At 43.8% G+C, this 23510-nt stretch overlaps 1 protein-coding gene across 9 annotated transcripts in view; it reads right to left on the reverse strand.

The window, feature by feature from the left end:
- Positions 1-23510, reverse strand: part of brd4 (bromodomain containing 4) — a 62559-nt gene that overhangs the window by 38893 nt on the left and 156 nt on the right. For 3 of the 9 annotated variants that reach the window (XM_017454577.3, XM_017454579.3, XM_017454575.3), the window contains exon 1: positions 2264-3314. In XM_017454577.3, the coding sequence (XP_017310066.1) occupies positions 2264-2364 (101 nt within the window). In that variant the 5' untranslated portion in view covers positions 2365-3314. Of the gene's footprint in view, positions 1-2263; positions 3318-17343; positions 17527-22370; positions 22967-23148; positions 23397-23510 lie in introns of those variants that run through there. The other 6 variants (XM_017454576.3, XM_017454574.3, XM_047150655.2 and 3 more) reach the window with 5 other exon arrangements.

The following is a 23510-nucleotide window of genomic DNA, read 5'->3' on the forward strand; positions in this document are numbered from 1 at the left end:
AGGGAGAGTAGACAGTTGTTGTTTTTAAACGTTCGTGTCGGATTAATCTTCGTATAAAAAAAATAAATAGATTTTAAAAAACCCACACGTAACTGCTTCACTAAGACGCCCTCATATCCGACATCCTAACACCTTCACTGTTAGTATATGGGTTGTAGGTGCGCATTTATGCTAAATAGCTGTGTATTTCTATTATTTTATTTATTTATTTATTTATTTATTTAAATCAACGTCATCTCGGAAGACCCGTGCTGTAGGTTCACTACAGATGTGGTGGATCGAAATGAGGCTTGGAAAGAAAAAAAAAAAACCCACACCGGAGTATCCTGTTTAACGCTCCACTTCCAACACGTTCCTGCTAGGTCAGTGTGTGCGTGTCATTACTCAAACATAAATAAATTATGCCTAAGAGAACATTCGAGTCGTGCACACTTGCTGTATTTATAGTGACCTCTTTTTAAAAAAAAAAAAAAAAAAAAAACCCATCAGAATAAACGGGCGGAGGCGTTACTAGCTAGCGGTCGTTAAATACTTCCCCCTACTGCATTTCCTCTCTCAGCAAAGCCTCTCTGGAATAAGCGTCGACCTTTGACCTCAGCATAAATCATTACAAACGCCTGTGGAATGCTTGTTGAAGGAGGAAGTGGCTTTAGCTAGCGTGAGCATGAAGATTTAAAAAAAAAAAAAAAAAAAAAAAGGGGGGGGAGGGGAAAAAAAAAAAAAAAAAAAAACCAGGAAATCTGGTTCTGTAAGCCGGCCAAGCCCATGTACAACCACATGAAAAAGAAAGTCAGCAAGTTTTTATTCACACACACACACACACACGCGCACTAAAAATAAATAAATAAATAAATGGTGCTCACGAACAAAAGTAAATAATTAATCATTCGTGTGCGTGTGTGTTTGTGTGTGTGTTGGGGGACTTCCAGAGGACAGAAGAGGGAAAAAAAATAAATAAAAAGCTCTCCCGAACATAGGAAGAGGGAGGCTGGTTATTTGCTTGAAAGCTTACGCATGAATAATAAATGCTGCCTCGAGTCAGCGCTGACTCGGACACACTCTGGACATGGCTTCTCCGGGAAACGTTAAATCCCCACCTCTTCAGGCTTCCTGATGATACAGCTGTTTGTGAAATTAAAAAAAAGAGATCTGGACGTGGGTTTTGGAGGATTTTACTTCACTAACCCTAGTTTGACACAACACAGAGTTTAGTGCCTGTTTTGTTTCACTTGTTTGACACACACACACACACACACACACACACACACACACACGGGAAGGGAAGGCATGCTGAAAACATTACAGTCCCAGCTGTGGAAAAAACATGCACGGTCCATTATCAGCCCGGCGGTAGGAGGAGAGCGTCATGTGCACTATGCTCCTCTGTGTCAAGAACTTTTTCCACCGTCTGACTCCTTCAACGTTCCACATGCTTGCGTCAGTCCGACTCGCGGATGGATCCGAAAGATAAGCCTCGTCACGCTCGAAGAGTGACGTGAGAGGGCTCGTCGTGCTGAAAAAGGTCAGACGGTCCGGGGGAGGGTCTGAATCCTGTCACGAGGGATCAAAACACACACACTCGGGTCCAGCAAACACGCCGAAAAGTTCCAGGGTGTCACTTACGACGCATTTTCCACTGCGGTTCCCCTTCTCAAGCCCCCCCCCGCCCCCACACACACACACACAGTTTACGCAACAGAACCTGGACAGCAAGCACGGAAACACGACCACTTTAGGATTAACGTCGGGGTTAATGAATCCTGAAGGATCCGAGTGAATATGACGAAGGTTTACGGTACGAGTTCTGTTGTCGGGTCAAGCTGGGAGCGGTTTCCAAAATACGACAAACACGCCACCCCCATCTTCCTCTGAAAGCACCCCCTCCCCCCGGCTTACTCACTCTCTCACACACACACACACACACACAAACACGCACGCACGCACTCGTACACACACACCCCCTCTCTCACCAGGAGGTTGCCTGGCCAAGGCTTTTTCGCTTTCCTTACTAACAATGAACGCTGTTGTTTTTGTTTTGTTTTTTAACGCCGTTCTGTCCAAAAACTCCTACAGAGTTACAGAAAAGTGTCTCAAGTCTGACGAGCGTGTATGAAAACCCCGCTCCGATCAGTTCTACAAAACGATCCTGGATATAACTGTACGCGGAAAAAAGGTTATTTGTAGGCATGAAAGCTTATAAAGCTAAAGAAATGAGGGGGGGGGGGGGGGAACAACAAAAAAACAGAAGTTAATAAGACATTACCTTTTTACAGCTGCTGAATAATGTGCAATTTTTTCCAAAAGGGCATCCAGTGTCTGAAAATCCAGCAAATCATTGGACTTGGAATGCATCTTGTAATCCATTTATAGGTTCCTGTCTCCAGAAAACAAAACCGAAAGGGGGGGAGAAAAAGAGGCTGAGAACTTCTCTCTTTCTTTCTTTCTTTTAAATGGACTGCTCTAATCCCAAAACATGAGCACAGCTAGCTTTCAAATCTCCAGTTCAGATCAACGTGTCCCGAGATCCACCGTGCCCAACACATGTTAAATCCACAGGAAGTCCACGATAATCCTGAGAAGAGCGAAGATTTTAAGTCCTGAGAGAAGGAAAAGTCCAGGAGGGGAACAAAAAAAAAAAGAAATCTAATAAAAAAAAAAAATAATAATAATTATAATAATAATAATAATAAAGAGAGAGAGAGCTCCTGTTCAGCTTAATGAGAGAGAAATGAGAGAAAAGGAGCGTGTGTGTGTGAGAGAGAGGGACAGAGAAGGAGAGAGAGAGGGACAGAGAAGGAGAGAGAGAGCGCGCGAGAGCGGTAGAAGAGGCCCGAGGCCGGCTAGCTGCGTTAGCTCTGTGCGCCGGTCTTCTCTCTTCCCCCTCCCCCTCTCAGGAGGACAACGGCCCAGTCGCCACAGGCACTTTGCCCCATTGTGTCCCGCCACCGAAAGCCTCGCTCATTCAACACAAAGACGGAGAGATAAAGAGAGAGAAACAGAGAGGCCGAGAGAGAGAGACGCCTAGGAATAAGGAGAGAGAAAAAATCCAGAAACTGAGCTCTCTTTTCTTTCCCTGCTCTCTCCCGAAACAGCGGCGTGCTCTTACTCAACGGTGAAAATGGCTCTGCCGCTTCCTCATTCAGAATAGTCTCTGCCCACACTCTCTCTCTCTCTCTCACACACACACACACCCCTCCCTCCGTGTGCTCTCTCTCGCTCACACACACACACACACACACACACTCTTGCTTACTCGTTCGCTCTCTCAACCCCTCCCTTCTTTACCCATCAATAGCTCGAGGTCTCTCCACCCTCCCACCCTTCCTGGCTCTCTCTCTCTCTCTCTCTCTCTCTCTCTCTCTCTCTCTCTCTCTCTCTCTCTCTGTTTCTCCCCCACCAAACCACTCTCTCACACACACCTTCATCTCCCCCGCCCCTGCTTCCCTACAACCATTCGTCCTCCCTTCCCCCTGCCCAATTCCTTTCTAGCTTCAGCTCAAACCAAAGCGAGGTCCCCCTTATTGGAGCGCCAAACACACACACACACACACGTCTAGACCACAGCGGTGACACAAAAGAGGAAGCTTTCTACACTTATAAAAGCCATCCAACACATACGAGAGCGAGAGAGAGAGAGAAAGAGACACACACACACACAAAGTAGGCAGGGAGAAAGGTGGAGTTCATTTCACTTCTCCTATGGAACACAAGTCACGATCGGAAAAAAAGAAGAAGAAAAAAAAAAACAGAAAATTTTCAAAGAAAAATAAAACAAACTGGGCTTAAAGTCTTGCGCGGTAGTAAACGCCGTATCCGTTTCCTGTTATGTCAGACAGTGTAGAGGGAACCCTGACTCACAGACAGAGCGAGACTGAATTATAGACGGATGGTTGTGTGTGTGTGAGAGAGAGAGAGAGAGAGATATGGAGTAATTCTCCCAGAAGGCATCTCTTTCCACCTCCCTCTTCTAATCAAGCTGCCATCTGTCTACACAAACGTTTCTCACATCATCATGACACGGCTAAATCCCTTCCCTCTCGCAGCGCTCCTCACACGCTGCTCTCTAGCGGAGGTGAAGGTCCATCAGGTCGGACCACGGAAACGGGTGGGAGAGGAAGGAAGAAAACGAACGGACCGGACCGGACCAGCGTCCCACATCCGAAGAACATTGTGCCAAACAGCACATTGTTGTAACTGGTGATGGAGGCGTGAGAACGTGAGCATGCCAAACCAAACAAGTAGGACCTTGGGACGGGTGATCCGGCTAGGATCCGGGTACCGATCCAGTTCCACGTGTTGGACGGATCACGGTGTACTCACTACGCTACGACAAAACTATCACAGCAAAGGAAAACAAAATGACTAGAGATGACGAGTCATATGTGGTTTAAAGGGGGGGCGGGTGTGGTGGCTTAACGTTTAGCACGTTCGCCTCACATCTCCAGGGTCGGGGGGTTCGAATCCCGTCTCCGCCCTGTGTGTGTATGTGTGTGTGTGGAGTTTGCATGCTCTCCCCGTGCTTCGGGGTTTCCTCCGGATACTCCGTTTTCCTCCCCAGTCCAGAGACATGCGTTGTAAGTTGATTGGCAGTAGCATATGAAAGGGTGTGTGAATGTGTGTGAGATTGTGCCCTGCGATGAGTTGGCACCCCGTCCAGGGTGTCCCCCGCCTCGTGCCCAGTGTCCCCTGGGATAGACTCCAGGCTTCCCGTGACCCTGTATAGAATAAGCGGCACAGAAAATGGATGGATGGATGTGGATATGGTTAAAAGCTCCATAATGCATTAGGTTGCTGATTAAGTGTTCTCGATTCTGATTGGTCAGAAGGTGTTGATTAACGTTCACCAGTATCTACTCAACAGCTACTACGGCTGGGCGATATATCCATATATTTTCAATACTGTGATAAATGAGTACATGATACAATTTTCTGAGATATCGCTGGATATCTTTTTTTTTTAACGTTTTTTAATAATTACGAGTTAAAATGGTAATGAAAGGAAGCTGTTGACATTTTTTTATTTGAAGTATATCCCCATTGATATTTTACATTTTTTTTAGTACACCTGGGTCACTAGGAACAGGAAATTGTTCGACCATGACTTCCTGTTTCACAGGGGTATAAATATGAGGCAACATACACCAGATTCCCTCAGTCATTCATAACGATGGGTAAGAGCGAGGGATATAGCTGTGATTGCGGAAAAGGTTGTTGAGCTTCACACAATGGGGCGTGGCTATAAGAAAATAGCACAAGCATTGAAAACGCCCGTTTCCACCATCAGGGCAATAATGAAGAAGTTCCAGTCGACTGGAAATGTTATGAATCGACCTGGAACTGGACGTGTGTCTGTATCGTCTCAACGCGCTGTGAAGAGGACGGATCGAGAGGATAAAACATCTCCAAGGATCACAGCTGGAGAATTGCAGGAGTTCGTTGCGTCTTGGGGTCAGAAAGTGTCCAAAACTACAATCCGAAGTCACCGACATCACCACAAGGTGTTTGGAAGGGTTTGAAGAAAAAAGCCTCTACTCTCATCCAAAAACAAACTCGAGCGTCTTCAGTGTGCAGACACTACTGGAACTTCAAATGGGATCGGGTTCTACGGTCAGATGAAACCAAAACAGAGCTTTTTGGTAATAAACACAGAGGTGGTTTTGGTACACAGAGAGGTAGCCGTATGGAAAAGTACCTCATGCCCACGGTTAAATCTGGAGGTGGATCTTTAATGTTTTGGAGCTGTTTTTCTACCAGAGTTCCTGGACATTTTGTTAGGATACATGGCATCACGGACTCTCAAATATCAACAGATATTAAATGAAAACCTGACTGCCTCTGCCAGAAAGATTCAAATGGGCCGTGGTCGGATCAGAGCCGGTGTTGAGAATTACTGATTATTCCCAGCACTGATTTGAACAGAATAAAAGCTGGACATGGAGCTTTGCTTCCAGATGTGCAGCGGTTTTGTAATAAACACCACTCTATGGCAAATACACATCAGCTGCGTTGGTAGTTTTGCTCAACCATGACAGAGACAGCGTTATTTACGGATGTCTCGTGTGTACTGGAAAAAGCGCCCACCCGTCGAGAGGGGAAGCCCAAATCTAATCGCACTAAACAGATAATCCGGTGTGCTCTGTGCTCTCGTTTACCGGCAGGATCACGACCGAGAGAGAGAGAGAGAGAGACGGCGCAATCAGCCAGAGATGAGAAGAGTAAACAGTACTGAGGAATAAAATCAAAAAGAAGAAAGGGGGGGGGGGGGTAACGTTAAGGGGGAGAAACGGATTTTACTTTAAATAAGGAGTGATCTGATTTCCTCTCGGCTCTGTGATCATTTCAACACTAATCTAATCGTGCTAAACCACCACACACACACTAACACACACACACACACACACACACACAATGAGCTATTATCACTCACTCGGACAATAAAAGGTGGGTGTCTCGTCCCTGTGTGAGAGAGAGAGAGAGAGAGAGAGAGAGAGAGAGAGACAGACAGAAGGAGTGATAACTGAGGAGGATGGGGAATTACACCAAGGCTGGGGTTACACACACACACACACACACACACACACACACACCACCAGATAAAGATCTAGAGGAACAGATGTGAGAGAGAGAGATGGGCTAAACTGCAATAAACCCAAAACGACCCCCCCTACCCACACATCTGGCAGCACATCTTTAATACACCGTTTTCCAAGACTGTAAATAGAAACGGAGCGACACGGCAGCAGACGCTGCTCAACGCGGGCCAGACGGCAAACTCGCTCATCACACCCGAACACATTTCACACAACAGCGTACATCACCACGTTTACAAACAGAACCCCGCAAAAAGACTTACTGACGAGTTTTTTTACAAAAAAAATAAAAAAAATTTAAGCAAAATATAGATTATTCAAGTAGTCATTATAATACAGTACAATACATAAAAATATCACTTAATAATGCTTACGGTGTTAAACTGTATTTGTATGTTATTATTATTCATTATTTACTTTCTAGTATTATTTTACTCATTTTTATCTAGGATATCATTTCTGGCCAAAACTAGCACACTTTAGCGGTACAGATGCATACGTGTGCGCGCTGTGGAAATACAGAGCTGTACTTATTTAATTTTAATAAATAAATACATTTTTAAAGTGCTCATTAAATAAATAAATAAATAAATAAATGAATGAATAAATGAATAAATAAATAAATAAAAGCACAACTCATTACCAGTTTTTATAATTTGACGATTATGTTACTGCTATCTCTGAAAAAATACCAAAAATAAATTAAAATAAAAATGTATACAACAATATATCGAGTGCTTAATTTACGTGCTATTATTTAATTCAATTCAAGTTACATTTATTTATGAAATCACTTCCAGTTAACCGTCTTCAGTCCCTCCAGGATTTTGTGATCACGGAAATTAACACAAAACTCCGTAATATTCGGAGAAACTTGCGATTTTAATAAATTACCGTGGATTTTCTGCAGGTTTGGGCCGAGACGCGTCACGTGACGACGTCACGACACGCGCTCGGCCGACGCCCTGTTCAATTCACGTGGGTCGAACAGGAGCACGGCTAAAAAGGTCGCGTTTACCAACAAACATCGCAGGACAATTTCGTACGAACGCGATTTCAAGTGGTTTTCCGGGAAAAAAAATATATAATTACCAAAAAAAAAAAATTACATTTATAAATAAATAAATGCATCACAAATTTCGAAAACTTCCTTTTAGGCTGCAATATTTTTTTTATTAAACATCTGGCCGCATCAGTTACGAATAAACTCCATGAAATCCTGTATGGACTTGTGTATACTTATCTAATTAAAAATATATATATTATATTTACCTTTAAGTCACGACTATTCATTATTCACGATCTTCCCCATTATATTTTATTCCAAATAGACATCACATGCGATTCCCGTCGGTTCTGATGGATAGAAAGTCGCGTGTGTTTCAGCAAATAAAAACTTCCGCAGTATATTTCCATCCAGCTGTTTCCCTGGGCACATGTATAACATACATTTTAAATCATGTATGAAAAGCGTTTTTTAGAACTCATTAAAAAATAAATAAATAAATAAATAAATCAATGAGAGGCTGAGAAATAAAAACCTTCTCTTTTTAAAATTTTTATTATTGTGCGTTGTTTACGTCTCATAAAAGTGCATCGTTGTTCCACGTGCTGCTTTTGTTTTTAATGAGAGTGTTACAGTGCTTAATGATCGTCCTAGAAAAGCGACTTTACTAATTAGATTTTCATTTCTACAAAATGATTTAGGTAAATAACGATCCATTTCCACTAAATAAATAAGGCGATGTCACACCGGCGTATCGCCCGCTCCTTCACGCTACAGCCCATAAAACGCCGTTCTCCGGAGCTGCCTGACTAATTACTTTACCACAACTGGGCAAATGCCTCCACTGGACTGGGAGGAGACTGTGACCTTTGACCTCAAACCCAAACCACCGCTCTTTAAAGCAAAGCGGACACTATCTGCAGTCCACGTCAGCCATTTGCCCTCGCTCCGCCTCAGAAAACAAAAAAGATCCGATGTCCACGAGCTCAGGAGATACAGTGTATCTGATTTCACGTGTCATGTGACCTTCTGTGAATCTTGCACACACACACACACACACACACACCAAGGTCCAGGGTGCAATGAGGCAGAGTCCACGTGCCATATGCAACTTCCCCCAGGACAATACAGCAGCTGCCGGAGTGACAAAGAGGCAGCCGGGATCCAGAGAGATTCAAGAGGAGCTGGAACAACACACGCACGCACGCACGCACACTACCATTTGGGGACGACTGGCGTGTGTGCGTGTGTGGTTATAGAGGAGTAGATGGAGGACAAAACAGAGTTGGGGGTTGGGTTGTAGCAGGAAGAGTCGTAGGCAGAAAGACATGAAAGAAAATAACTGTGTCTGAGGAAGCGGCAGATTTCTGAGGTCATTAATCATGTGAGCAGCCAGAACTAACAAGAACCTGGCTGGAGGAGTGCGCACACACACACACACGCACCAGAAGCAGGTGATGGTGAGATAATGAAAAACAAGAATTACACCAGGAAGAGGTGGGGGGGGGGACGAAAAAAAAAAACAACACACACCACTCAAAGCCTTTTCATCTGCTTCAAAACATCTAATCCTGCTGTAATGAAGACGACTGAAAAACTCTTCTCTCCTCCCATCTGCTCAGAACAACACACACACACACACACATCCCATCTGTCGTCTGAACACATGTATCCAGCGATGACACAGCAGTCACACACACAGGCACAGCGGCGCAGTCACCCTCAGCGTCCCCTGATGTTTAGTCTCCAGGGCGTTACAGTCCGTCAGCACATCCCTCACAAACACAGCGACCAATCAGGGGCCAGCATATAAACACACACTCTTATTTACTCTCTACACACACCCCGCGTGACTCCCAGTGCAAACGAGCTGTTCCGACTCATGAACTACACGTTTATTACACAAAGTTACCGCGATACGGCTCAGTAAACTTCAACACGCCTGAACGTTTTACCCATAACTCGACTGAAAGATAAATACATCAGATATTCGTCTGTTATACTTGTACCAAGGATCCGATTGGTCAAAAGGTCCATATTAAATGCTCTTGTTCTAGGATGTTACTGTTTCTATAGTGACGGCTCATACACCGGGATTCGTACGAAATCCAAGACTAAGAATAACATGAGATGTACCTTTATTGATCTCCTGTAGGGGAAATTCAAGTGGACACGTTCAAACACCTATACATCAGATGTAGTATAAAACAATAAAAATAAGATAAATAGAAACATTAATAATAATAATAATAATAATAAATATTGTTATTTAGCCAAGTAAAACATCATGGTTGATGCTAGGACGCATTTCGTTAAAAGATATTTATTAACGTTTATGGAAGGAGTCTCCAGTTCCAGAAAAGTCTTCAGGACCAAGTTGCATCTTCTTCTGTCAAATGACAGCAGAGTTGTTGTTGTTTTTTTTTTCTTTTAAAGAGAGAGAACATCTTTTTATAACAGCTATAACGTGAGTGAGAACAGACACCATCGTCTCTCGGATGTTCCACGGCATTAAATCGAGCCGTAAATCGTTAGAAGGCGAACGACGCGTCGTTCTTCAGTAAAGGGAAACACCGTAACCGTCGGTAAATAAGAGGAACGACACGCTCCAAACTTTGCATTGCACCCAGCCACACCGCACGCGCTTGGATTATTTACGTATAATGAGAAATCACATGACACGAAGTAACCTGGTGAGCGGTCACGATGGACGGACGAGTCGAAGCACGTTGATAAACACGTCAAGGCTGGTTCACACCGGCCGGGACATTTTTTCAGCGTGTTAGACAGTCTGTTTTACGCCACGTGTCTAAATCGATGGCCGTCAACGGGAGTGTTCACACCCACACGTGTAAACAATGTGGCGTGAAAGCTTTTTTGTTGTTTTTTGAAGTCTCTCCGTGTGTTTGTTTGTTTTTTTGTTTGTTTGCCGCTTTAAAAACTGGCTGACCAATGAGATTCACGCTTTTATTCACGTGCCCGGAGCCGCTGAAGATACATAAAACCCACGACTTGATGGCGCTTGAGTCCGAAACTGTCTTGCCGAGCACACGTCGATACCTGAAGAAGAAAAAAAGCTTACGCGATACATACACGAGGAAAAAGAGTGGACGAGCTGCTAAAGCTTTTCAGCTGTATCATTACAAGCACTTGTGCGAAACGGTTATTAGGAACCTGGCTCTTTACTAGCATCCACCATCTTAGTGAGAGCGTGCATGAGTGGCCCGAAATAAAATAAACTCACTGCTAATAAATCCTTCTGCCTACACACTAGGGATGTCACGAGGACCTATACTCCGGTACCAAGTCGATAGCGACATTCTTAAAACGTGACTGGTTTTTCTGCAGTAGCGTCGGTTCCGTCAGTAATGAAGGTACCGCGGTTGCGATTCTTCGGGAACTGATGGGGGCAGCAAATACGCGCGAGTGTTTTAGAAGAAGAAGAACGCCTACGAGCACACGGGAACTACTACAGAACATGGCGACGAGTTTTGCTCCGCCCCGACTCGTTGAAAGGAAAGGTGATAGGAGTTAAATATGGAAACACTTCGCATTCGAGCCGGACGACAACAAACATAGAATTGATGCTGTGAAGCCGGTGTGTAACCGATGCGATGGCTCATTTCAGACAAAGCGAGGAAACGCCTGGAATTTGGCGAAGCACCTGAAAGGCGGTCCCGTATTATGTTTGTTTGAGGCAGCTAGCATTGTTACCGTGAAACCAGCTAACGTTACGCTCCATGTAATGTTAGCGATAGACGGTTATTTGTTAACGACGCGAACGCATTACAGTGTTATAAACGACCTCCTAATGGTCCACCATGCACCGCCATTCGGCCCGGGTCCTGTCAGCTAAATGTATCCTAATGTCACTGATAATTATTCACATGTTCATGGTGTTAATAAATCTTTTTGGCCTGCCACCATATCAGTGAATTTAAACTAATGCTTGCACTCAGAGTATAATGTGTGGGTGTGTGTTTAGGAGTGCGCCTTAGCACCCGGAGCCTCCACTGTTTTATTAGTTATTGTCATACAGTGTTTGATACCTAAAATATCCCCCCCTCTCACTCACTCTCGCTCTCTCTCTCTCTCTCTCTCTCTCTCTCTCTCTCTCTCTCTCTCAGCCAGAGGATGTCGTCCTCCAGGAGAGTTTTATATTTTATTTTTAAACCACACCGTGGTATCTACTTTGGTATCGAGTACTTTTGGTGGTATCGGTACCGACTACTAGATTTTTGATATCGTGACATGCCTACTTCCAACACACACACACACACACACACACACACACACACACACACACACAGTAACCTTTGAAAGCACAAGATTCAAAATGACCCAGACTGCTAATAAAGTGTGTGTATATGAGCTAGAGTCTCAAGTCGGGCCATATACTAGTTTAAAACTGATGAGAACTTTTTTTTTTTTACGACACTGAAATGCAAGCATATATTCTACGTGATCCGTTTAATTCTTTCAGTGTTGGTTTCTATACTAAACAGCACTGTCCGTTTCTCTGTCTCTTCCCTGCAAACGTTTCACATCTCTGCTCGATGATTATCCGCTGATTGATGGTCCATTGTATTTATTTTGCACCTGGCATATATTTGCATACAAGTAAGTATACTTGACCTCTTATTCGAATAGCTAAGTGCCTCATTATCCTGTCGTTGTATTATCATACTGACCACACACACACACACACACACAAAACAAATCCAAAGATGATCACATTACCTCAAATCAACAGCATCTATTCAGTACCGTTGATATCGATATTATAACGATATATCGCCCAGCCCTACACACAAAATTCCAACTCATCTCTCAGGGTCACGACACCTCGTTTTTTTTTACAATTATTCACCCTTTTAGAAAGGTTCCTTTTTTTGTGGATGGGAAATAAATATTGTTATATAAATACATATTTACGTTTTATATATATATATATATATATATATATATATATATATATATATATATATATATATATATATATATATATATATATATGTATGTATGTATGTATAGAGAGAGAGAGCGCGCAAGTTGGGGTTCAGTGTCTTGCCCAAGGACACTTTGGCATGTGGTGTCATGTGGGCCGGGAATCGAACCCCGACCCTACGATTAGTGGACAACCCGCTCCACCACCTGATCTACAGCCGCCCCAGACCCTTGACTTGTAGACACTTGACTGAAATGATCTTAAAAAGCTTTTGATCTGAAGGTGTATGATTAAATGTTTAATATCGATGTTGTAGACAAAAAAAAAATAAAATAACCCTGCCGACGTATTCATTTCTTTCATTAGGAAACTAACATTTTATTTAGAAAACAATATTTATTCAAACGGACGACTCGGAGCGAGATATTCCGAAAAGCAGCCGATTAGAGTCCGGCGTCGGTGGGGACTCCTTTAATCCTGTTTAAAAATCATCTCGGGGGAAATCCCTCAAGAAATCGGGTGAGAAAACGCCAAGAACACATTTCTGGAAACTCTAGGTGAAAATGGCGTCTACTTCGAAGATGCTAAAGTATTAAATTATTTTGGTTTATTTTGGATTTTTTAAATCACAGCATAATTCCCACAGTTCCATGTGTGATACTCCAGAGTTTTGATGACTTTATCATCATTATTATAAAATGTAGAGAAATAAAGAACAAAAATGAATGAGTGCGTCTAAACTTTTGACTGGCGGTGTACACGTGTGGGCGGGGCCTGAAATTCCAGAAAATGCAACCGAAATAATTACCCGAGCTCGCCTCGGCATGTAAAACTAATCCAGCGCATAATTCGTACAGGATTACATCGTCGTGGTGTGACGGAAATATACATTTCGGTTCCATCCAGTTTTTATTTTTTCAACTTTTATTTACTAACCCCAGCACACCCAAACTGACACATTGGTACAAAAAAGAAGACTAATCCCATCCGAACAGAACCAGGACCGGGGCTTTTGCGTCACACTAGCGAGAGCATGAGCGAGTAAGCAGCAGGAGGTTGTCTCGTACAAGGCACTTGACCTGCCCCCCCCCGTCCAGGCCGGAGGTAATCCGCGGTACCACCCGCGCATGGAGTCAAGCGCGTGTCTCGTCTGAGTGAGTAAACACGCAGCGTTCTTTTGATGAGCAGGTTGTGAGTCATGGAACATCTTCAGCGGCAAAATACACGAGGAGGTGGTGTAATGTGATCACCGCTTCTTCTGGGATTTTCGGTTGACTTTTTTTTATGCCCTCTAGAAATAAACCCGGGTCATGTTAATATAAGTTAGGAATAATTGACTCCGGTCCGTTGAATGATCAGAAAATAACGCACACGTCGAGGTGGCAATGCGGCCACGACGTACACCTCGGATCGCGCGGTTATAATCTTCTAATAAATCAACGGACCGGAGTCAATTATTCCTTTACTTAATTCTGGGAAATCGTAGTTTTCTGTCACGTTGTTTGTGGTTAGCTGCGTGCGCTGTGGTGGACAGTAGCCTAACTTTCGCGTCATGTCAGTTAACTCGGCGAAGTGATACGGAACCGTACCGCGTTCGAGACCCGACTGGAACTACTGCTGTACGTTTACTAAAAAAAAAAAAAAAAATACATACAGTTGCACACCTCAGAACGTCTGTCAGCCAATCAGAATCGAGAATTCGACAGCACTGCGATATATATGTAAATATACATATACACACCCCTACCTTGTCCATGTTGACGAAAACACTCTCCGGGAAGTGCTCGCTCTTTTCCGTCGTTATAAACAAAACGAAACCAAACCAAGGTCGCGTCTGAAATCACGTACCGTGACGGGACGTGCCGCGTTCGATTCAGTACCTACTGCTCGGCCGTTGATACGTCAGTTCGTACTGATCAGTACGTGTGTGAGATACGAATACAATCCCGACATCCTACATCCGCCATGTTGGAATTGTCCTACGACGTCACCAAAACCGCAAATACTTAAAGAGCCCGCCAGATTCTTGTTTAAACCTTCAGCAAGTTAACAATTTACTCAGGTGTTGCTAAACAAGTACGGTTTATCCACAAGGAACAACGTTTAATACCTTTGCCTTCCACCACTTCTGATTCAGACAGCTCTTCCACGCCAGTCCCGTTGCATTTTGGGATAGCGCAGTGTCCATTGCTTCCGTACTACTAATTCGGACATACTACTCCTTTGGCGTACTGCTGTACTGTATAGTAGGGTAGTAGGGATATTCAGATGCCGCTCGAGTCGGTCGACCAGTGTGACAACTACGCGTACATCGTAGAGATGCAGACGTCGTCTGGCAACAGGAAGTCGTATCGCATCCGAATAGGACAAAACGACTCTCGTTATAGTCGAGTATACAATTTTATTACATTTCAGCTGATGAAAAGGTGCGTGTGTGTGTGTGTTTAGGTTTCTCACAGGTCCAGTGTGGTCTTCCATCACAAACCGTCCTTTCAATTCAACACAGGAACACGTGGGGGGAAAAACCCAGCATGTGACCGACAGCCTCCGCAAAACATTCAGCACCCTCTACGGGCCAGTATGGAATAAAAGGGTTTCTATCCAGCTTGTGCTGATTCAGGAACATGTTCGAGACGTTCCTACAGACGTTACACCTGGAACACGTCACTATCCAGCATTCACAATTAAGGAGGTGAGTTTCTCCGTCTTTTTGCAGGCTGTAAAGGTGAAGAATGACCATTACGCAACCTTGTGAGTGTTCGGTGCCGTGTAAAGATTTCACCCAATCACAAAGAGCGCACACTGACGATCCACAGCGACAGGAGAAGGAGGAAAAAAAAAAAAAAAGTAAAAAATAAAAGTTTAGAAGCTTCACTTGATGCAAATTAGAAACAAATTGATGGGAGTGACACACGTATACAGCCCCGACACTAAAGGTGGAAAAACCCTGTGCTTTTTTACCTTCAAGCATTCCTTCCTGTAGACTCACATCAGCTGCTTCCTGTCGGTTTGTAATCATTTCAAACATGTGCAAGATATCCAAAAGTATCGTAACATCATTTATCATACGATCTCGGTATTATATCGACGTATCGCCCGGGTTCACGCAACGCTGGTGGCGTTTAGTGGGCATTTCTTCCTCTAGTTTACTTTTGGTTGCTATGGTTACCCTGGTAGCGCCAAGATCGAACAAGTATCTAGACCAGTAATCAGGGCGCTGATCAGGGATGTCTCGAGCACAAAATCCTTCCAGTACACTAACTGGAACGATCGCTCTCTAAAAAAATAATAGAATCCCACAATGCACCACAAAAACCAAGGGAGAGTCGATGCTCATTATGTTCTCTTACTGGAAACGACGGCATGTTTTCTGAAGCCTCACAGATTAAAAAAATAAACCACGTACGAACTCTCGGATGGCTTCGTCTACATACGTAAGTAGCTTATAGTTCTCTCCTTTACGGTGTTGTTTATTTATTATAAAATAAAATACATTTTTTTAAATATTAAAAAAAAAAAAAAAGTACTAAGAATCATATTTTATCACATCTCCTGTTTTAGATCAGCCTGTAGTTTCTCACTATTAGTGAGCTCTAGAAAGGAAACTACCGTGTTTAGACCAGATGCCATGGCGCTAGAGGAAACGAGCTTGCCGACGATACCAAACAAGAGCGATCGCCGAGATTCATCTGGTTGAAAAACGCTAACCTTCCCTTGGACAAAGTGTGTGTGAAATCGGCGGACGTAAAAACACCAAATGACTAAAAATAAACATCATGTTCTCGTTTTTAGGGTACCGGTGTTTAATAGGATGTGTTATAGAAGCAAAACGTACCCAGATCTGAAAATTGACCGGTATACCTGCCGTGTCTCGCCTTAATCAGAGTCACATAGAGTCAGAGTCACGTAGAGTCAGAGTCATCTAAACCCGATTCAGATTAAGACAATATTCTGACTCCCCAAATTCTAATTCCCACCGGGAAACCTGTCGTATATGAACACCTCGTTCAGAAAATCCACTGGAAGGAGACGTACGTGCACGCTCAGTCCGCAAGGAACTGTGGGTGCTAACTGATGCTTAGCTGTAGGCTAGGTATTTAGGAACGGCAACTCGGGCGTACTCACATCAACCATGTATACAGGAATACTCGGATGCCCATACGCAGGAATACTCCCATGCATGTACATATATAAACATCGTATCCGGAATGCGGCTGCAACCCGAATACAGACCTTAAACATAATCTGAAGTGAACGTAAACGTAGCCAGAGTTTACTTAGTTTAATGAAACATTTATAAACCATGATATATTCAGCTGCATGTCTGTCCTTTCATTTCATTTGAGCGAGTCGTCACTAGCGTGCAGCGCTTATTCCATTTCGGAATATCAAGACTTAAACAAACTTAAATTAAAAAACATCAGCTGACCTGCCTCCCATCGTCAGTTCGTAAGCATGACAAAACGACAAAGGTTAAAACTTCACCGTGTCGACGATCCCTTAAAAGAAAGAAGCTGCGTCACGACACGATTTTATCACGAAACCGGCATCACGTCGTCGTATCGCCCAGCCCTACAAACTACGCTCTCCAAGACCTCCGACCTCGACCCCGGAGGATTCTTTAAGGATGTGGGATTTTTGGTCTGTCGCTAAATCGGTTTGAATCTGCTGCAGTGTGGGCACTTTACCACAGAACGCAGGTGCAGGATAACCAGGATGTGGCATTTTAAAGCTTTACGGTGTGATTATTTACAGCGAGAGACATGTCTGCATACAACAAAACACAAAGAAAGACTTACATGCTTAGGTCAGGAGTCCCTCCCCTCCCTATCTGAGTGAGCTCATGATCCCCCGCAGCACTCGGCAGAGGAGCTGCTCTCGACCGCGACAAGAGAAACGTCAGCCGATCGGAGGGAGGACGAGGGGACGATATCTCTCTCTCGCGCGCACTCTCACACACGCGCCCGATCAGGAGACCGCTACTGTAAACATGAGATATATAGAGAGAGAAAGAGAGAGAGAGAGAGAGAGAGACAGAGAAAGAAACATTGTCAGTGTGATACATTCAGTACACGACAAATCAGATTATCTTCCTGAAGTGTCCTTGGGCTTTGGAAAGGTGTCACGTATGAATTATGACTACTCGCTCATTCACACGCCAAGTGTTTCAACAACTTAACACATTTCCCCGCTGATCATTATCCGACGTGATGTGTTCTCGTGTAGCACCCTTTTTTTCTTTTATTAAATATATAAAAAAAGACACTGAGACGCATAGTTTCTCTTTGATCGGAGTGGATTAAGAAACGAAGACTTCTTTTCCCCCGCTTCAACTGCTACATCTCTACATAAAGAGTGTGGAACGAAATCCTAGCAAGAATTCTGTTTACTGATTAAAGCAATTAGTGGAAATGAACAGGTTCTTCAGGACCAGGGTCAGGAAACGAAGCCATGCTACATTGCGCAGGAAAATTAAACAAAAACAAACAAACCGACTTCCGTTTCTCTCTCAGACAACTCGATCCAATCCGGCTAAACTAATCTGCTTCTCAGACGTGCTCGAATAACCGAATTCAATTTTTGGAAATAATATAAATAGCAAAACCTCGCTCAGGGAATTACTCTTTATTTGTAAAATGTGACCATACACGTGCTACTTTCAGATACGTTCTGAATCAGATCCTGCTGCACTTCACTACCTGGACTTTAAGGATGTATTAGTAACTGAGGAAAATCGGTGAAATCTCAGTACTGACAGCTGAATCATTGAACTGCTCTGCCAAACCCCCCCCCCCCCCGCGCTCAAGGAGAAAAAACTGAAGACATGGCCAAAAAAAAAAAAAAAAAAAAAAAACCCTACTGTAATCCTGCCGCTAATATAATGCTAATCGAGCCAAGTGGAATTATGGGATAAAGTGTACAAAGTCTCAGACTGTGTACTACCGCCTGTTTTTATCCCGCGCAGGCACCTGATCATCACCTCCTACAATCTGCATGCACTTTGCTCAGCTAGCAGTTATGTACATAGCCGCCTGTGATGAGTAGAAAAGGCACACGCTCTCTCTCTCACAAACACACACACACACACATACACACGGGTTGCACTTCGACCACAAACAGCTAAAAACGTTTGTAGTGCGGTTCATCAAGAAGTCCCGGCTCTACGAGGGCGGATTCCCAGTTTACAAGCCAAGGACACCTTGTATATCAGATACCGTCACACTGTCACTCTCCGTCCAAAGCACGCCACGGCACGGCGTTGATCGACAGGACACGCCCTGGCCTACCAACGCGATCTGCGCTTATTTAAAAGAACATCATGTTCAACCTGAGAAGTTTAAAAAAGCAGCACGTCATATACTCGGAGTGTTTTCACACCCATTAGTACTTTTGCAGAGCTAATCGAGCGAAATCCTCATCGTTCGCGGTTCGGTTCGTTCCTAATAGCGAAAATCACTGAACAAACAAACAAAAACATAGAATAAAATGAAATAAAGAAAACAACAACATTGGCTGAGGAGCGTAACGTGCTGAAAACATACGCGTAACAACTCCTTCGTTCACTTAATTTCAATAAACATAAACGAAGCGAATTTGTTTCCGGGGGAACAGACGTGACAAATGTGACGTGACAAAAGAAAGAACGAAAAGGGACAAAAGAAAGTCCCTCCAGGATTTTACGCAAAATCGAGCAAACGCCGCAATATCGGAGGAGCTTGTGATTTAAAAAAAAAAAAAAAAAGAATCACAGCAGATTTTCCTCAGATTTCGCAGACGCGTCGTTTGACGTCATCATGACGCGCGTTCATCCAAAGCGATCTTCGATTCACGTGCGTCGAACGCGAGTACAGCTGAAAGGTCTCCTTCTTCAGCGAGAACCACCAGTGCGAAAAACCAAAGACCGCAATTTCACCAATTCAAGTAATATTTCCACAAGATAACAAACGGACATAAAACTCGGCATGTTACATTGCACAATCGAAAATATAGATTTTAAATACCAAAATAGATTTTGGCCGCAACAATCACGAAAAAAAAAAATTGTGCGAAATCTAGACGACCACGTAATCATCGCCAGACTGTGTGGAAATGGTAGCAAGCTCGGAGGCAATAGCTACATTCGGCGTAAGGGCAGAGCCTCAGTTAGCTGGTAAATACCGGGTCTTGACCGCTGAATGTTAAAAATGTCTGGTTAAACTAAAAAATTGTCGGACACGGGGTCTGGTAAAAATATTGACACGAGACGCTGAAGTCCAAAACGCTACAGTGCAAAATAAACACCGGGATGAGACGACCGAATTTCTCTCCCCCCTTTATCAATCCCGGACACGCTAATTTCTTATCGGAAACTCTGGTTCTGACCTGCGTAAAGAACCGCACTGAGCGGGAGAAGCCATCAGGGCTTCGTTCAAACAAACCGAACGTCGCATACGTGAAGTGAACGCACACCTAAAAACACCCGAGTACACCTGAGAAGGACCTGAACTTCCGCAAAGATGACACGAGCCTCGATTTTAACCACCAACTCACGCGGGAAAGAAATCCAACACAGCCGACGACGACACGTGACCCGTTACTCTCCGTACGTGTCGTGATTCGACGCAGACAGGCGTTCATCCCGTACGGAGTGTCACCGAGCGTCGGATCACGCGCGAATCTAGTACAGACGAGTTCCTTTACACTGCTCGGCTTTCAAATTTACACCCTTCACGGCACTCGTTTTGGTTCGAAGCGACTTTTTACGTGACGTGACTACACGTCTATACGCAGCGCTTCCACGTTAATCATGATCAAACGTAACGAGCTAATAAGAAAATCTCTCGTCGCCCGAGAAGAAATGACAGGAACGGTGAAATGAAACGATCTCGCTGATCACTTGAAACAAGAAGCGAATCAATGTCATCTTTTCTCTCGGGGTGTAACTCATGTCGTCTGGTAACAGCGCCGTGGCAAACAAAACAAAACACAGCTACACGGAATAACCAGATAAGAACGTGATTGCTCTTAAGGACGAGCTCGATTTGCGCTCGATCGAAGACTGAAATGCGTATAATTGGCTTTGCTGGTCAGTCAGTACGTGTACAACAATAATCCGATATTAACCCCATTAATACTCTGATTAAGAAACTAGCATGTAAACAGCGATTACTGATGAATAAAAACAAATACTCGAGGTGATCACAATTCAAATTAAGACGTGTGGAGTGTTCCTGTTTTAGTCGCATTATAGACATGTACACACCTTAATCACACTATTAACGTCGTGTGGGAGTTCTCGCTGCATTTTGCGACAGGACACGTACACACACGGCAGCGCTCAACCGTTTGACAGCAAAAAGAACGTGGCCGAAACCGCATGCTTACAGGAGAAATACACGTATTTCAGCTACTATACAGACGGTAAGTAACGCGGTTTGGGACACAGCCCACGGCTTCAAGCAGTCGTCTATTTGCACGTACAGCACGACTAATAATTAACTGCACTTGAAGCTTTCATAAAATTAAACATGAAACACCCAAAACTGTATACGGTCCCATAACAAAGACGAACTCTATGTCGATACGTGAAATTCTTGAGGGAACGGTGGACGGCGTGGCGCGGTGACGTAATGACGTGTGATGTTAATCCATATTCTATAACATGTAAAATAGGAACATGAAAGGAATATTCTAAAAGCGACTCATGTAAACACCTTAATCGGAATATTGCCTTAATAGAATAAGAACAATAATCAGATTACTGCTGTCCATGTAAACGTAGTCAGTCTGTAAGGAGGACACCACTCGGGGGGGGGGCGCTATTACAGGAAATTAATCCATGACCGAGTGGTGTGATGAAGCGGAGTCTGTGTTACCGCCGAGAAGTTGATTATTTTCCCAAAACACCACGTCGCCTCATCCAAGTATAGTCAAAACGAGATCGTTCCGGATATTTCTCACGTTATAGCAGCTATAAAACAGTCACCCCCTCAGCAGCCTCACTTAAAGTTAACTAAAATAAAAATAAAAACAAAAAACGCAGCTTATTCATGGTACCGAGAAACACCTATCGTGCAGACTTTCCTGGGGTGGAAAAGCTTCCTGACCGTTTCAAAGCACTGACACTGGAGACTCCTTCCTTGAACATTAAAGAAACAGTTCCTTAGAGTAAAAACTTCAGCGTCTAATCTAAACTGAACCCGGGAACATACACGTTTATAATTAGTTTATACTCGCAGATGAATAAAGTTTGCTTGAGATAACAGCAGCAACCCACACACACACACACACACACACACACACACACACACCTTTAAACTCTTCACAGAGTTTAACATGAGAAAAAAGCACACAAGGACGGACAGTAAATCAAGCTGAAGCCTTTCAAATGCTTTCGATTTCAGTTTTGTTGTTTTATACTGTAAAACAAACCAAAAATAAACCCCTCTCAGAAGGGATGCTGTGTCCAAAAGTGACGTCTGTAACGGGGTCTAAGATGAGTCTCACTGGGTTTTAGTGGACAAAACAAAAACAACGCATTTCTTTCACTGTGTAAACGTCATAGGAAAGGTTTAGGAAACGCTACCGACTCCTTCTAACAAATATAAATACATACATTTTGCAAAATAACAAATGCAGACACTCCTGATTACAGCCAACAGCAACGAGGAGAAAAAAAATAACCCAAATAAAGCCCTAGGAGACTGCTAGCTAGCAAAACATGCTAGCACGAAACAAGCGGAGCAAGTTTGAAAAGAAAACGCTTTTTAAAAATAAATAAATAAAAAAGATAACACCATCACATGTTTGGAGTGAAAACAAATTTATCCGTGAGACACTTTCTTACAATTATACTTCCGCCTGTTAAACTGAAAACGTTATTCTCTCTCTCTGCTCCTCCGGGTAGCGCACAAAATGGCGACCGCTGCGTTACAGCCTAGGAGTCCTCTTATTCTCAAGCGCCCAGTTAGCACTTGTGGTCAATGGCATACACGCATACTCAATATTTGTGTTCGATATTTAATTCAAAGCCAAACATAAAACGCAGTTAAAACACTAATAAGAATAACGCGTCGACAAAAAAACGGCAGTAATGTCTGCGCTGTACTTATTTTTTCGCCGAGCTAACTAACGTTAGCTTAACCGGCTACGTTTTGACACGGCTTAGGGTGGCCGAATTCCAAATGGACACCTAGGGCACTAGGAAGGGACGTAGATACAACATATAAACACTTAGAGAGTACACGACATTAGTGCACTTAAACAGGGAGTGTGTCGCTATTTAGGATCCAGCCTGACTGCATACTACGAAGTACGTACGCTGTGGCGTATGAACCGTGTTGACATCCTAATAGTGTCGCTGTTTAGTTTAGTACATAGGTATTCAGTACGGTTTTGGTGCGAAACGTTTCAGAAATGCAAAGAAGATGCTATTCTTAGAAAGATGGCGCTTCGTTTAGATAAAACACGAGCCTACGCGATTATTGTAGAAATATATTGCGTAGCGTAGCTCACATTCCCGAAAAGAAACCCGCGCGCTTTCGTATGCACCGAGCGCTCAGACGGGCGCAGATTACGCAACGCAAACAGCGTAGCTTGCTTTCACGCAGGTTGCGCAAACGTACCTATGAGAAAATGGCCTAGGGTTGTATGGCAGCTAGCTTAGCCGCGCTAGCTAATAAACAACCTAGCCATAACAGGCTAGGCTGAGACACTGAATGGAGTACACTCCTGCTATCCCGATGCGCGGGTAGTTTAGCATGAAGCGCCGCTTCACACACACTCGCAGCTCTCCGCTGACGTTAACTGAGCTCGTTAGTCTCTGCAGGGCCTCCCTCCGGTCTCCTCGCGCTCCCTTTTCGCCGCTCACGCGAGAGTCGACGACGACTCCGATACTGACCGAGACGCTCGATAAAAGTGCGCTAAAAAATATTTTTAAAAAACGAGACCGCTATCTGTCTGCTCTTTTTTCCGCGCGCGAACATGC

Source organism: Ictalurus punctatus, chromosome 24 (assembly GCF_001660625.3).
Source record: "Ictalurus punctatus breed USDA103 chromosome 24, Coco_2.0, whole genome shotgun sequence".
NCBI classification, from domain to species: domain Eukaryota; kingdom Metazoa; phylum Chordata; class Actinopteri; order Siluriformes; family Ictaluridae; genus Ictalurus; species Ictalurus punctatus.